We start from the raw sequence: 17,492 nt of genomic DNA on the forward strand, positions 1-17,492 counted from the left end.
CAATCACTTTCAAGCTACTCACTTTAACCATTTCACACAAAAGATTTAGCATCTACATACCATAGTTATTGTCGCCATTTGAATCTGTTGAAAATGATCCACAGATGATGCTGGAGTAGCTGGTAGTTTGGAGAAAACATTGAACATTTCAAAATGTACACGTGTTATCTTGATGAACAATATGCATTCGAATGAAGTCAGTGGAGCAACAGGGGTTGTTGACTCCGTAGATTTGTTCATGTACATTATGATCAAATGTATAATAAAGTGCAAAGACCATGTTATCATATCACTTGATGACATGCATTCGCCTTTATTCTTGGCTGTTTCCGTGCATTTTCCACATGTTTATTTTTGTGCCAGGAACTGCTGCCATTTCATACGATTTACTTTCCTTAAACTACAGCTATCATATGCAACTGGGGCTTATAATAAATATTGTTTATTATTTATGCAAGCCTTGTCTTATTTGTGGTAAATATAATCATTCAGCTTCATGCCTTTTGTTTCTGCCATGCAGAAGCTCCGTGTCTCAGGTACATTTTCTCCCGTTAACTTTGCCCTGCATTAAATAGTAACGTCATAATTATGCATTTCTGTGTCATCACATATGGTGGGGAATTTTGACGATCTGCGTCAATGTGTTCTTGTAATCCCAAAGGTTAATCTATCTGCATATTGTTATGAGGACGCCATTTTAATTTGTCTGGGAATGACTTGGGACGTTGCTCGTTATATCCAGCACTGGTGTGTCCTGTCTAGACTCGATTACAGTCAAACACCTTTGTGTCTAAATTACAGTTGTCTCGAAGTTAAAGTTTGGTCCCTACGAATTCCTTCTTTATTCATCATTTTCGGGTGTGCTGAATCTCGGATAACTCGAAGTATTTACGTGTCAACATCAACACAACGGTGTTCGACTGTATGTGCAGGCCTCAGTATAGAACAACAAACATAATAAATAAAACTTTCATAATCTTGTTGACACACGTTAACCTCTCGTTGTACATGATGTTGCCTCTTGAATGTCTCTTACAGAGGAGGGAGAACCAACCCGTCGTTCTTACAAGCCTGACTTGATAGTCGCCCTGGCCCAGATCATTGGTGACATGAGGATGAAGTGAGGGTCATGATTGTTATTTCATACAAATAACAAGAAGTGCCTCATTGTCAGTCCTAGAGAAGTTTTGAAGTTAAAAACTGTATGTGATTATAAATTTGAGGACGACGAGTGGAAGTTGTTTATCGCACCATACAACACAGCATCTCAGGGTTTATTCTCCCTGCAGTGTTTTATTGTACGATCAACAACTCGTCGTTTATTTCTTTAATGAGATATAAACATTAGGTACAGGCTGTTTAAGGATGTTAGGAAAACGTACACGGTTGAAACATATTTGCCCGTATTTAAATAATGATGACGATAATGTGACGACACCTCACCTATGCAGGCATTCTCAAGGCGCCCAGGACTTCGGTCTCTTGAAACAATTACTGTTCCTGGGTTGGCCAGGTGGATCCCCGTGTAGACATGGGCTAAATCAAGACCTGCTGGGATGCTCGTTAACTCTGTGACATCACTGACATTGACACCTGAGCTGGATATACTGCTAGAAGAGTTGCCCAGCGCAGGAATGTTCGCTCACTCTTGTACGACATGTTTTGTGATATGCACGTATCCATTTTACCAAATTCCTACAGCTACTCCCCACTCTTTTATCGACTCTTTCATTCCACCTACGGTCAAAATCATTTGACATACATAAAACTTTTAGTGGTTTTAATTACCTTCATAAATATTCAGTGCATTTGCCTATGCTTGGATACTTTACTGTACTTCAATTTACCGTTCGACCACAATATCCACGTTAATTATATCAGAGATTCTATCATGAATGGGCCATCAGAGAATTTTTACAAGGATAGTCTCTAAGGTTTCAAAGGGAAATGCTAGTTTTAGTTCCACAATATCCACGGCTGCCGGCGATATGTTCATTCAGTAGAGAGAGAAGCTCTGTTGGTCGTGAGAGGAACGACTCTTGATGCAAAAGCACGTTACAGTTACAACCAGCACAGGGGTCAACGCGCCGGGTGAGGAGCCCATCACTATGACTGCAACTCTTGAGTTGTCAGGGCACCCTGGTGACGGTGGTGACGATGTTGGGGCGGATGAATGCGTTGTTGGTTGCAAAACTGGCGATGGCCCTTCATTCAGCCTTGGGACAAGATCAAGCCAAAGCGAGGCTCTTTTGGAGTAAAGGTGACGTCCGATTGACATATTGACGTTGAAAGACAGATATTATTCATTTGAGACGTCAAACTCAGGCCATGGCATAGCTAACTGTGTCTCCAGCACTGAATTGGGATCACTGAAACAAAAACAACTTTAAGTAAGAGAGTAATTATTCACTGCACAAATATACAAACATGTCACAAATAATGATTAAAGAGGTTTGTTTCATTATCAGCCACCACAAAACATGGTGTATTCTTTTATTGCCCGGGAGGTTAGCTAGATAGATACATTCTATAATTCCCGGATTCTGTATCTTACATGCCTATCTGAATTATTTAGGAAGTGTATACAAACAAATACACATCTCAAGCAATAATCATTTCAGGACAATAGCAAAGCTGCACACACTCACCCCGATTTTGCAAAGGCCCCGATGAATGCTGTGAAGTTGTCCGCCAGCTGATACTCCTCACTGGTGATGTTTGTATTGTTTGGGTCCAGCTGACCAAACAGATACCGGATGTCCATACCGTGCACCATCCCTTTCACTGGAGAGTCTCTTGTGAACGACGGGTAATGGTCAAATAAATACAAGTAGGTTTTCTTGTCTGCCTTGAATATGTAATGAACTCTGGAAAACAATATGGCTGGCACGTAAAATGCCGGATCTCCGTAGGTCTCGAAGACCTGGTACTGTGGTAGACTCATAGTAGCATTAGGGCGTGGATAGGTGTATGTAAATCCAATGACATCATCGACGTGTGGGCCGTGATGTCCTAACGTCAGATTAGTTACCATTGGCAGGACGTCTGTGTCGTATGGCGCTGGTTGGAATAGCTGTTTGACATATGTTGTGTTCAGTAACCTGTCAAACATAACAGCAACATCATACAGGATCCCCCCTTCGTTGTTATTGACGCCTACTAGGACGTCAACGTCTTTCAGGACGGTACTGGACAGAAACGTGTGGTTCAACATGAGTTTCGCTGGTTCATCATGTATAAACTTTCCATCCTTTGTTGGCAGCCATGACAGGACCAACAGGTTATGGGCCATTGAACCGTTTATCACAGAAGAACGAAGAAGTTTGTCCACGGATTGTGTTCGCAAACATTTCATTATGTTGCTCGGCTTAGCAAAGGAATCGGTCATACAACCAGCAGCCTTGGCGACAAGCATCAGCGTCGCCATTGGGTTTCTTTTGTACGCCCAGACAGGCGTGGCAGCTCCACTCTGTAGAACTGCTCTCTGGAACAGTCCCCCTGACTCTGGGTACAGCACGTGATACGCGACACTCGCCGCCCCTGCAGATTCTCCAATGATAGTGATGTTGCTACTGTCACCACCAAAAGCTTCAATATTGTTCTTGACCCACTGGAGTGCCAGGTGCTGATCCCATAATCCGTAGTTACCAGGTGCGACGTCATTTCCGGTACTGATGAACCCGAATATTCCCAGCCTGTACTGGATGGTGACGACGATGACCCCGGTCTCAGTCACCAGTTTCCATGGCTCATACTCTACAGCAGCGCCAGACATAAACCCTCCTCCGTGTATCCACACCATCACAGGCGTTTGAGTCGACCACACAGTGGAATTGGGCAGGAATACATTCAACGTGAGACAGTCCTCATCTGAGAGGTTTAAGTTCATATATTTGAATGATGGACACGCATAACCATACGCTGTTGCATTGAACACATCGTTTACTCCAGGGTGACGTTCCGGTTTGTTGAACCTCAGATTGCCTGTTGGGGGTTTCGCGTATGGTATTCCATAGTAACCAAAGTACGGAAGTCCATCTTTGCTAACTTTATCCACACCTTGTATCTGTCCCCACGTAGCGTTGACCTCTGGCGCGGACAGCACAGACCACGGGACGCAGCCTAGAACCAGAAGCCAGAGAACTGAGAGTCTCATTGTGGAACCTGGAAAACTGTTGACTAAAACTTGTACGCTGTCCTCACACACGTCCTCACACACGTCCTCACACACGTCAATCTAATTTGTGAAACATTTTGCGTTAAACATTACAAAAGACCTGAATGTAGAATCCGTAAGCGGTAGGTGTGGATAACAGCGGTCTATACCTTTCACGTATCGCTAGTGCAATGTACTTGGCGCACCTACAACCATGTGACGGTTATCAGAAATGTGATACAGCTTGCTCGGAGGTATTGTCTTACTGAAATGATTGTGGCTGAGGTCACCTTATATACTGCTATAGTATCTATACACAACACTTATAAAGAGAACTGAAGGCGTTTGTGAAGAAAAAATACAAAATATTACTGCAATGTGAGTGTCTAAAGAATATCATATTAGGCATCAGTTTAGTTCTTAGTACATACGACGATATCGTTTATCAGTAGATAATATAAGGCCAAGACAAATTGATTGCTTGATCGTTTAAACTGTTACTTTTCTTTAAATACAAATATCTTAGTATTGTTCTTTATGAGATTCGTTGATCTACAAAACTACCTCAGTTGGAAGGAATCCACTGAATGAAGGTCGAAGGAATCTACTCAACCAATGGGGAAGGAATCCACTGAAACAAGGTGAGTGCATCACTCCGTTTCTAGCTGATTTAAATAAAGGGCATTCAATGAACAAATGATATGAATTTTCACATGGGCTATCATATCGGCATTTTGGATCCTCGTTTAAACCCTTTCTAAATAAGTCAATTTTTAATTCATTGCCATCATATCTTAATTGTGTATGCATTATGTAAGACCATAGGAGAAATATGATGGATCTGTAGATTTATCTATTCTTAAACTGGATTTAAATCGAGAGAAGGTTTCAATATGCCTTTGCTGTATGGGTGATGTATTCCACAATTTGATAGCGGATGGTATAAACGAGGATTCAGGTAACTTACTACTAATAAAGGCATAGTTATATTGTGAGCGGTTCTGGTTGTATGTTACGTTTGTCCCGACAGAGTGAGGTACTAGATCAGGGGCAGTGTGTGGGTAATGACAGTGTAGGGATAGTGGGTGTGTGGGTAATGACAGTGTAGGGATAGTGGGTGTGTGGGTGATGAGTGTGTAGGGGTAGTGGGTGGGTGGGTGATGAGTGTGTAGGGGTAGCGGGTGTGGGGGTAATGACAGTGTAGGGGTAGTGGGTGTGTGGGTAATGACAGTGTAGGGGTAGTGGGTGTGTGGGTGATGAGTGTGTAGGGGTAGTGGGTGTGTGGGTGATGACAGTGTAGGGGTAGTGGGTGTGTGGGTAATGACAGTGTAGGGGTAGTGGGTGTGTGGGTGATTAGTGTGTAGGGGTAGCGGGTGTGTGGGTAATGGCAGTGTAGTGGTAGTGTGTGTGTGGGTAATGAGAGTGTAGGGGTAGTGTGTGCGTGGGTAATGACAGTGTAAGGGTAGTGGGTGTGTGGGTAATGACAGTGTAGGGGTAGTGGGTGTGTGGGTGATGGCAGTGTAGGGGTAGTGGGTGTGTGGGTGATGAGTGTGTAGGGGTAGCGGGTGTGTGGGTGATGGCAGTGTGGGGAAGTGGCTGTGTGGGTAATGACAGTGTAGGGAAGTGGCTGTGTGGGTAATGACAGTGTAGGGAAGTGGCTGTGTGGGTAATGACAGTGTAGGGAAGTGGCTGTGTGGGTAATGACAGTGTAGGGGTAGCGGGTGTGTGAATGATGAGAGTGTAGGGTAGTGGGTGTGTGGGTAATGAAGGTGTAGGGGTAGTGGGTGTGTGGGTAATGACAGTGTAGGGAAGTAGCTGTGTGGGTGATGAGGGTGTAGGGAAGTGGGTGTGTGGGTGATGGCAGTGTAGGGGTAGTTGGTGTGTGGGTAATGAGGGTGTAGGGGTAGCGGGTGTGTAGGTGATGGCAGTGTGGGGAAGTGGCTGTGTGGGTAATGACAGTGTAGGGAAGTGGCTGTGTGGGTAATGACAGTGTAGGGGTAGCGGGTGTGTGAATGATGAGAGTGTAGGGTAGTGGGTGTGTGGGTAATGAAGGTGTAGGGGTAGTGGGTGTGTGGGTAATGACAGTGTAGGGAAGTGGCTGTGTGGGTAATGACAGTGTAGGGGTAGCGGGTGTGTGAATGATGAGAGTGTAGGGTAGTGGGTGTGTGGGTAATGAAGGTGTAGGGGTAGTGGGTGTGTGGGTAATGACAGTGTAGGGAAGTAGCTGTGTGGGTAATGACAGTGTAGGGAAGTGGCTGTGTGGGTGATGACAGTGTAGGGAAGTAGCTGTGTGGGTAATGACAGTGTAGGGAAGTGGGTGTGTGGGTGATGAGTGTGTAGGGGTAGCGGGTGTGTGAATGATGAGAGTGTAGGGAAGTGGGTGTGTGGGTAATGACAGTGTAGGGGTAGTGGGTGTGTGGGTAATGACAGTGTAGGGAAGTAGCTGTGTGGGTAATGAGAGTGTAGGGAAGTGGCTGTGTGGGTGATGAGGGTGTAGGGGTAGCGGGTGTGTGGGTAATGAGGGTGTAGGGGTAGCGGGTGTGTCGGTAATGAGTGTGTATGGGTAGCGGGTGTGTGGGTGATTAGTGTGTAGGGAAGTGGATGTGTGGGTGATGAGGGTGTAGGGAAGTGGGTGTGTGGGTGATGGCAGTGTAGGGGTAGTTGGTGTGTGGGTAATGAGGGTGTAGGGGTAGCGGGTGTGTGGGTAATGACAGTGTAGGGAAGTGGCTGTGTGGGTAACGAAAGTGTAGGGGTAGTGGGTGTGTGGGTGATGAGTGTGTAGGGGTAGCGGGTGTGTGGGTGATGGCAGTGTGGGGAAGTGGCTGTGTGGGTAATGACAGTGTAGGGAAGTGGCTGTGTGGGTAATGACAGTGTAGGGAAGTGGCTGTGTGGGTAATGACAGTGTAGGGAAGTGGCTGTGTGGGTAATGACAGTGTAGGGGTAGCGGGTGTGTGAATGATGAGAGTGTAGGGTAGTGGGTGTGTGGGTAATGAAGGTGTAGGGGTAGTGGGTGTGTGGGTAATGACAGTGTAGGGAAGTAGCTGTGTGGGTAATGACAGTGTAGGGAAGTGGCTGTGTGGGTGATGACAGTGTAGGGAAGTAGCTGTGTGGGTAATGACAGTGTAGGGAAGTGGGTGTGTGGGTGATGAGTGTGTAGGGGTAGTGGGTGTGTAGGTGATGGCAGTGTGGGGAAGTGGCTGTGTGGGTAATGAGAGTGTAGGGAAGTGGCTGTGTGGGTAATGACAGTGTAGGGGTAGTGGGTGTGTGGGTAATGACAGTGTAGGGAAGTAGCTGTGTGGGTAATGAGAGTGTAGGGAAGTGGCTGTGTGGGTGATGAGGGTGTAGGGGTAGCGGGTGTGTGGGTAATGAGGGTGTAGGGGTAGCGGGTGTGTCGGTAATGAGTGTGTATGGGTAGCGGGTGTGTGGGTGATTAGTGTGTAGGGAAGTGGATGTGTGGGTGATGAGGGTGTAGGGAAGTGGGTGTGTGGGTGATGGCAGTGTAGGGGTAGTTGGTGTGTGGGTAATGAGGGTGTAGGGGTAGCGGGTGTGTGGGTAATGACAGTGTAGGGAAGTGGCTGTGTGGGTAACGAAAGTGTAGGGAAGTGGGTGTGTGGGTGATGAGGGTGTAGGGGTAGTGGGTGTGGGTGTGGGTGTAATGAGAGTGTAAAGGTAGTGGATATGTGGGTAATGAGAGTGTAGAGTTGTGGGCGTGTGGGTAATGAGAGTGTAGGGGTGATGGGTGTGGGGGTAATGAGGGTGTAGGGGTAGTGGGTGTGGGGAGGGTGGGTATTGAGAGTGTAGAGTTGTCGGGGTGTGAGTAATGAGAGTGTAGGCGTAATGGGTGTACCTGCCAATGCTTACATGCTTTTAAGCAAGGCTCCTTTGTCTTTGAACATGCATTAACTGACCGAATCGTTCGTTTCACACCAATTGGCAATGTCAGAACTATATTTACCCATTATCATTTACGTTGATGATAGAACAATTTTACGAAACAAGTGGGATTCGAACTGACACTGCAACATAGAATATATAATGTGGAATAAACAATTACATATTTACTGTCAAGATTATTAGTAAATCCGCTTGTGAACGGGGCTATGTGTGATTTTTTCTGAATGTTTTTACAATGAACGTACGGGAGATTTGGTAGTTCTCCGATATAATTACTGTGTTCTGGGTCATGTACTTGATCTTCTTCATGTTTATTCAGAACTGGGCAATTAATAATTAAGTGATTGATAAAGTGGTTGTGTTGATGCTCTGTGAATTGTATACGTTCCCCGGCACGTGCATTTCATAACCAGAGTCGCCAAAAAGCGAGGTGCACGCGCAGAGAGTTCAGGGAACATATTTCACGTGCATCACGCAGGACTGACTCACGCAGTGTCCTGGGAAGCACAAATGTCCTGAATATCTATTTAAATGCAGTTAGGCTCGGACACATTCTATCCAAGGGGAGGAGACAGGTAGGGCTTTTTGTTGAAAACGTTATGGGGGAGGATCAATAATTTGTTTCTCACCAAGAAAACAAACAAAATGTTGTTTTAGAAGTTACGGCTCTTTGAAAGTTGATAACACGCATGTAATGTGTTTTTACTGGCAATGTTCAGTGTACATGTAGATGTCATTGATTTTACAGTCGCTTCGACTAATAAATCAGGCGACAGCTTTGTCCAATACATACGAATTGTACTGGTTTCTTTGAGACTTGACGCGCTATCCGTTCAGCATTATGATGCATGGAGGCGGTCATGTAGTTTGTGTTGTATTTATACTTTACAATCTACAATGTGATGTAATTTCCATTTGTATATAAATGTGAAACTGACAAACGTAAAGCGAGCACCACTGCACACATCTATCCAATGGCTGTAGGTATACTTCGTGTACATTACGGCTGATTTCACCAGGGATCATCTACAGGTAAAGCAAACGACAAAGAAAGCCTTCCAGAAATCTATATAACTGGCAACTCGTAAATCTATGTATGTGTTGGATAGGTAGTATTACCTGTAGGTATTGAAACCGTTTGAAAATTTAAGAACATGTATCGATTATCAAAGTATTATTCTACTCATTTGTTTAACTTGTGTAGTAGCGGGTATAGGGAAGATGTTGGTTGGGCACACACAACACGAAGCTACTTGTAGGTTCAGATGACAACCATGTTTATTCAAAGTGCATGATATTAATTAATAAGCCCAGAAAATGTGATAATAACGTAAATCTTTTGTCAAAAAAGCATAATGTAGCTTTCGTATAGATTACACACAATTACATGACTTCGTATTATTAGCTAGCACATTAGCACTAGCATGAATAAATATTTCAATATAAATAGCAGGTTGTAAACTATTTCTGAATACTATGTGAATTCACAACATTAGTTTAGAAGGATAACTATATACTAGTTATTAGTTTGACCAAAAGGTATATATATATATATATATAAGCATGAAGATACATATAAATCAATTCCATGATTACACATAAGTATCTCAATACCAAGTAGATACAAATAGTAGCCATGATGTATGAATAGTTATAATTTATGGTTCACGTCAACAAGTCTTTCCATAAAGAAATATTAATGAATATAAATAATAAAATATGTAACGATACATATAAACAAATATATTCCCCACTTTCCACCGTGTGGCAATGAGCTCACTAGGTGCGCATGCGCAGTCAAGTTCAGGGGTAAAGGTCACATGACGTCATTCTACAAAGGTTGAAATAAGACCTTGACAATACTAATAATGGTCATATAGAATAAGTAATAATAAAAACAACAGATGTCCCATACATACGTTCTTATTCCATACCGCATTCATACAGTTATAGGTTTAGGAAATGTTTAAATATTAATTCAGTTTAGTTAATTATACTGGTATTACTGTATTTAACTAGATACAATACTGTATTGATGCAAAACGATACAGTTTAGATTTAAATGGATCAAATAATTCCGCAAACAAACAACTGTACTGGTGTTTGAAATACGTACTTTACTTTAACCACCAGTTAAAGGGGCACTGATCTAAAGCAATTCCCCTGGACTGGTTGTTGCCTTTGTTATTGTTTTTTCCCGTGAGTACCCGGATGATATAGCAGAAACCTAGACTAGTTCGCAACCTGTGCTGCGCAATTCGTAAGCGCATTTGTCACTTTTAGTGATAGTATAAGGGCGTATGGTCACATGGCAACAAAATGAAATACAGTTTTCGAAATGATAAGGAAATGTAGGTATCTTTGTGGTGACGAAGTTTTGATAAGTCACTTGCTTGGTAATTGTGCGATTTTCGTTTACACTATTTTGACTTACAACACAAAGTAAATAGTTCTCCTGAGCATTGCTTATTTTATCGTTTTTATATTTTTACAATCAAAATGTGCAAAATTTTCACTTATGTAATTTATTACACCCCTGAATATTCAGCTATTTTACTAATTGACTGAAAAATATGTCCATCTGTATTATTATGACAACGAATTCAAAACATTTTTATGTTTAATATCATCACCAAGAGACTGAAAATGTTACGATGAAAAGTACATTTCTATATTGTTTGGCTTCTAATCCTACATAATAATCTATTGTGATGTTTTTAGGCCCTATTGATCGTCTTAATCAATTTTGGTCAATCTGTTAAAGAAATGGACAGATTTTTCAGTCAAAATGACTAAAATATTTACACGTTTTATAACTGAGAGAACACATTTTACGAATTGACTGTAATATACAAAGGAAAACACTTGTGAAAACAACGTCTATCGCGCATCGAAGAATTTACAAGACGTAGAGGAACAAGAATGAATCTGTCCAATGCTACTGCAAATGAAGGAAAACAAAATGCGAATATCATAATTACAACCTACCAAATGTATGTGTATAATTTTAGGCAGCTTCCTTGTTCGAGTAATGTATCCGTGAATATCCACACAAAGGAACAATATCCCAAACGTCTGCAGCTGTACAAAGAAACGTATTCTATGTCACGTGTCTCTGTAACAATCAAATATTTTAAAATGTATATATCGTTTCGGGATATTATAACCCGTGTTCGTTTCTCAACTGATCACTTAGATTGTTTCAGGTGTTTCACATAGGTGACAAGTCTCAAAGGTTGGCTGAGAAAGCCCACGTGACAACTATTTTCATAACGTCCACGGTTCCTAAAAAAATCCATTGAGTTAGATAGCAATGAGCAATTAATCAACGTATTATCGGTTAACCCCTATGAACAAAGTATGTTGTTTTTACATCGGCACTTCACGCAAGGATGTGAGTGTCTTCCCTTTGTTTTAGTAAACCTAGACATGTAATTAACATCTGATTAATCTATCTCTACATCTTACCGATATTGTATATATTTTCATGTTCATGTATGGAACAGTTCTACTATACTCACACGCAAAAGAAACGCAAGTCGAATATGCAGTATACATGTTATTTATTTTCAACAGTAAAGACAAGAAATACTAATAGGGCAAGATTGACAAATTTGACTGAAGACAGTTTAATGACTTAAAAGGCAGATGACATAATTGGGTTTTTTCGAATGTTAAGGGTTTACACAGTTTCGGGTCAATACCCAAAATGTCAGTCAATACCTGGTGTGACCACCATTAGCATTGATCACTGCCACACATCTCCTGTACATTGAGTGGATCAGACGATTTGTGAAGGCCCTAGGGATCCTCATGCACACATCCAGAGCAGTTGTGCGTAGTTCATCGGCAGTTGTAGAACACGGATGTTGTGTTGTTGCAGAAAGGCCATGGTAGCTCTGGCAACTTGGGGACGAGCGTTGTCCTGCTGGAAAATGTGTTGTTGATGTTGTGCAAAAAATGGAACAACGTGGGGTCTGATCACTTGGTCGATATACCGCTGAGCAGTGTCCCCGACCGTGACCAACATTCAGAAAGCACATGGGTCCAAGTCTCGCATTAAATCCATGCCCATATCATGACGCTAGGTCCACCCAATGGATACCTTTCCACAACGTACGTTTCTGTCAGCGAAACGATCACCTCGACGCCGCCAAATTCTGACTCTTCCGTCTGCATGGGAGACACAAAAGCGACTTTCATCAGAGAAGATGACACGCCTCCACTCACAATGACGCCGATTGCGATGACCCTGTGCCCACTGAAGTCGTGCTTGTCGATGCTGTGGTTGGAGAATAGGACGACGTGCTGGTCGGCGACATCTGAGGTTGTTGGAACGGAACTAATGTGTCGATTATGTGTTCCTAGATGGTAGTCATAATATGTGAATACATTTGATTCATGTCAACATTTCTTTCCGTAAAGAAATATAACCAATATAAATGATAAAATATGTAGCGATCGATATATACAAATATATTCCCCACTTTCCACCGTGTGGCAATGAGCTCACAAGGTGCACATGCGCAGTCAAGTTCAAGGGTAAAGGTCACGTCATTCTTTCAAAGTTGAAATAATACCTTGACAATACTAATAATGACCATGCAAAATAAGTTATAATAAAAACAGATGTCCCCTGCATAGGTCCCTATTCCATACAGTTAGGAAATGTTTAAATATTGATTTAATTTAGTTAAGTTTATACTGGTATTATTTAACTAGAAAACATACTATATGATAGATTATAGATTTAAATTACTTAAAATTCACAAACAACCAACTGCACTGATGGTTGAAATATACTGAGAGGCACAAATAACGCATACTCAAATTTAAGTGTCAATTTTTTACTGAAATGAAATATACAAATGACAATCAATACAAATGACTAATTAAAGATTACACTGATGAATTTCATGAACAGTTACTGTGTGACAATGAATTAACGTCTATGAAATTGACGTCAAAGGCGAGTGGTGTTAATAACGAGTGTGTCCTTGTGCAGCAATGCACGCTTGAAGCCTGAGAGACAGTCGATGAATTGCAGCCTGAGGAATACGTCTCCAATGGTGCAGGAGAGCTTGAGTCAGTTCTGGAACCATCTGTGGAGGATTTTGTTGACGTCTGGCACGGCGGCCAAGTTCATCCCACAAATGTTCTATAGGGTTCAAATCTGGGGACCTTGAAGGCCACTTCAACACATTAACGTTGTTCTGTTGCAAGAAGGCATTTGTTATCCTGGCAGTGTGAGGCCTTGCATTGTCATGTTGAAAGACATGGCGACGTAAACCACGTTGAGTCAGTAATGGCAGCAGAACAGGCTGTAGAACGTTGTCGATGTAACGTCTGGCATTAAGGTTCCCCTGAATAACAAGATCCGAGCGGAAATTTGCATTGATTGTTCCCCAAACCATAATACCTCCACCTTCAAACCGATCACGTTCAATAACACATGGTTGTGTAAATCGTTCATGTTGGCGTCGGTATACACGTAAACGTCCATCAGGGTAGCTGACTGTGAAACGTGATTCATCAGAAAAAAAACAACTTTTCTCCAATCTCTACTACCGAGATTACCTCCACCAGCTGCCCATCGCTGCCGTGCTAGGCTGTGTGCCTGAGTCAAGATTTGTCCACACCTCAAATTCCTGGCAGCAAGACGACGACGCACTGTACGGTCACTGATGTGTCTTCCACGGAGACCAATGGTTGCATTTGCCATTGACCTGGCAGACGTGAAGCGATTTCTGAGGTGGCTGTTAACGATTTGACGATCTTGTCTATGTGACGTCACAGGCGGTGCACCTGGTCGAGGACGGTCCCTTACGCTGCCTGTGGTTCCCAACCTCTCATGTAATCTCGATATTGTCGTTTGATGGCAATGGAAATGAGCAGCAACTTGTTCTTAGGTACGACCAGCATTTAACATCCCCATTGCTTCATTACGCTGATCTTGCGTTAACCGTGGCATTGTGTAGGCAAATGATGGCAAAATGCCATGGTGTGCATTTATAGGGCCTATCTTTTGAGGTTTGCACGTGCATCATGCCTTTCACAAAATGTGCATCGATAGCAGCATTCCTAGGGGTGTGTTGCGTTTTGGTGATTGGCTTCGTTTCCAGAAACAGTTTTTGTTTGCAACCCATATGACATGTTTACAGTTATAACCAACAATGGACAGTGTCAACAAGGTAAAATGTAAACGGACCTCATATGTTCTTAAAAAATTATATCTTAAAATTGAGTATGCGTTTCTAATGCCTCTCTGTATACATACTTTACTTTAACCACCAGTTATAAGTTTAATTATACACCGATGCATTAATCTAACACATCTTAAGAAATATAATACATATACAATATATGAAATACACAAATCAAATAAACTAAACTGGATAATGAAATCCTCAAAACACAATCACTGACTTCCAAGAATACATACAATATTCCAAATCCAAAATCAGCAAGGGGCCGATTTAAAAAAGAAAATGATCAATTAATGTGACCTCCTGAAACACATGTGTAAGACTGCCAACGAGATATGCCAGACAGAAGTTCTCTTACACTAAATACACAATAGATAGTAAGCTGACCGGGGAAACTAAAGCAGAAAGACAGAAGACAGTTGTGCAGAGTGCAAGCGCGTGGGTCAGAACCTGGCGTGACCCAGTCAGGTGGCTAGTGTTAAGTGCAGGGTGCAGGGCTATAGGCTTATTGTTTTGGGGGGTTGTATAACTCAAAGGGTTTGTAGTGTACTGTATGTAAAGTTAAAAGCTGAAATGAAACATCTAAAATATCTAACTAATATATACTCTTCAAAAGAAGACACTTGACACTGACTTTCAAAATGTAATATAATGCGAGTGTTTCAAAATAGGACACAGAAACCATAATTGAAACACTGTTTGAAGATCAATGTACACAATGTTCAAAACATTAATCGTGTCACCTAGACGGACACACGTACACGATGCAGTTAATGTCACAGGGGTACAGAAAATGTCAGTATCGGTTGTGCCCACCACGTGCAACAATCACCGCTTGACACCGACGACCCATAGATGCAATCAAGTTGTCAATAACACGCTGTTGGATGTGCTGCCATTCATGCTGAAGTGCATCAAGAAGCGCCGGAAGTGTTTGGGGCGGTGGATTCCTTCTGCGAACGCGTCAATCCAACTCGTCCCACAGATGCTCAATCGGGGACAAATCTGGTGACCGGGCTGGCCAAGGTAATGTCTGGATGTTGTTGTGCTGTAAGAAGTCCTGACAAACACGTGCAATATGCGGTCGAGCGTTGTCCTGCTGGAACTGTCCGCAATGAACGTTGACGTGAGGAAGAACGTAAGGCTGTAGGATCAAGTCTCTAACGCACACCTGTCAATGCACCTGCCACATGCACGAGAGGCGTCCTACCACCGTGATGAATTCCAGCCCATACCATGACACTCCCGCCGACAAATGGGACAACCTGCTGCACACAGTTGGGGGCGTAACGTTCACCCCGACGTCTGTAGACACGTGCGCGCCCATCAGCACGTGTGAGTAGGAAACGGGACTCGTCAGTAAACAGTACATTTCTCCACCTTGCACGTGCCCATCTAACCCTCTGTTGGCACCAAAGCAGACGGTCCGCCAAATGACGTGTTGTCAATACATGACGTCGAACAGGTCCTCGTGCAAAAAGTCCAGCCTCCCTCAGTCTGTTGCGTACCGTTTGATCTGATATTCTGCGTACCCCAGGGATCTGTGCGGTTGTAGACGTGGCTGTGGTAGTGCGGTCTCGGAGGTGTCGCAGCCGGATGTATCGATCTTGTGCTTGGGTTGTCACCCTTGGTCTGTCGTCAACTCTGTTGGTGTTGTTGTATCGGGTCCACAGTGCGGAGATTGTCTGTCTGGATACGCCAAAGTGCCTGGCCACTTCTTGCTGAGTTGCTCCAGCTTGTAATCTCCCAATGGCGTTGTTCCGTTGAGCTGCATTCAGTCTTGGCATTCTGTCCCCGCCTCTACTGCCGTTATAAGGACTGTATGAACAGCCGTTGATGTGGATTTTTATACCCACTCAGCAGGGGGGCCTGCATGCCTAAATGTAGGATCCTGTGCTGCACGTTTTTTTACAGGCGGTTGCGTTTGGATGAAGCTGTAAAATTGATCCCCAAACGCCACGTTTATGTGCTTTGCATGTGTTTTCGCGAATTATAGACACATCATCTTTCTGTTTGACTTATTTAGTTCTCATTTAATGTAATTATTTTAGATATTTGGCAAAAAGTGGTTTTACATCTATGTCAAGTTTCTTTTTTTCAAGAGTATATATGAATACGTAAAACTTGACTTGGCCACACTTGAATAAAGAGAATGTGTGATGTGTAAGTGTAATATGATAATTACATATCCGGAAATTCGTTTATCCGGGCGATTCTTTGAAAAGTGCAAGTGTCCGGATAAGTGGGGTTCGACTGTACAAATGAATCTCGTTCCTCTGGAGTTTGTTTTGAGGTTTCACAGTTTTACATCACAACGTCACGAAGGATGTTCACCTGAGTGGCGTCGATAGCCTCCGGTGTCTGGTAGTCGAGCGTCTGCCCGGGAAGCGGAGGGTCGGGGACTCGATCACCGGCCGCGTCATACTAATGGACGTTTAACGATGGTACGTTTTGTTTCCCTGGCGCTCGACTATTAGGGGATAAAACAATGACTAGTCGGCTCGGAGGTGGTATGCTGTGTCTGAGTGGGGTATTCATGTTAAACTGCGTATTTTCAGTGGGCTTATAGCATTGTAAACTCGGCATTAGTTGTTCAGTCGCATTTCATTCACAGCCACCTTGCTAACATAACGAGTTACTGCCCTGTATAACACGATATGCATGTAGTAATGCTAACAGTCCAGTTTGGAACGACAGCAGAATTTGGCATAAAATTGGAAATTTTCATCCATGTGAAGATAAATTTGTACTGAGAAACAGATGAGGTTACGTTGAACCCTTAACACGGAACACAGTGGGCATGAAAAAACGACACAATTCTATTTTCTTTTCAAATAAAAAATATAAATCTGGACATTATTTAGGGATTGCTAATTTACTATAGGGAGCGGAATCATTAAAAAATATTTTATGTAATTGGGAGGCCGTGAATTTTTTTTATATAAAATAGGGGGGTGCAAAATAATGATACAGTCCTAAAACCAATCTCAACACGCCCCACCTTCCATAATTAATGACCAGTCGCTAAAAGAACCGATCTCCTGATGACATCCCGTGGATATAGCGGGTAATGAGGCGATATTATACGTCATAGTGTCAGCAATATATATACATTGATGTACTTGAATTTTGAATTGTTTGCCTGTGGATGGTTTAAACGCTCACAGTTACAGGGTGAATTTAGTTAGGGCACTGCACCTTGCGAACTGTGTTAAACTGTAGTTCCACGCGTATCA

The 17,492-nt window shown here is 42.8% G+C and overlaps 1 protein-coding gene across 1 annotated transcript; it reads right to left on the reverse strand.

Annotated features, from left to right (window-relative positions):
* Positions 1-1,058: 1,058 nt before the first annotated feature.
* On the reverse strand, positions 1,059-4,277 carry LOC139470712 (cholinesterase-like). The gene is made up of 2 exons (XM_071252977.1): positions 2,649-4,277; positions 1,059-2,369 (listed from the first exon to the last, which is right to left on the reverse strand). Exons 1-2 carry the CDS (start codon positions 4,154-4,156, stop codon positions 2,300-2,302), a joined length of 1,578 nt encoding a protein of 525 aa, XP_071109078.1. The 5' UTR covers positions 4,157-4,277; the 3' UTR covers positions 1,059-2,299.
* Positions 4,278-17,492: the final 13,215 nt, after the last annotated feature.

The sequence above is a fragment of the Haliotis cracherodii genome, unplaced genomic scaffold (genome assembly GCF_022045235.1).
Source record: "Haliotis cracherodii isolate W230 unplaced genomic scaffold, xgHalCrac1.p SCAF_21, whole genome shotgun sequence".
Taxonomy (NCBI): domain Eukaryota; kingdom Metazoa; phylum Mollusca; class Gastropoda; order Lepetellida; family Haliotidae; genus Haliotis; species Haliotis cracherodii.

What these genes read in the sequence shown, in the direction of transcription:
- LOC139470712 (XM_071252977.1), bottom strand. Translation starts at nt 4,156, where the DNA reads ATGAGACTCTCAGTTCTCTGGCTTCTGGTTCTAGGCTGCGTCCCGTGG. An exon ending in GGGGCCTTTGCAAAATCGGG is followed by an intron (nt 2,370 to 2,648) that starts GTGAGTGTGTGC and finishes TTTTTGTTTCAG; the next exon opens with TGATCCCAATTCAGTGCTGG.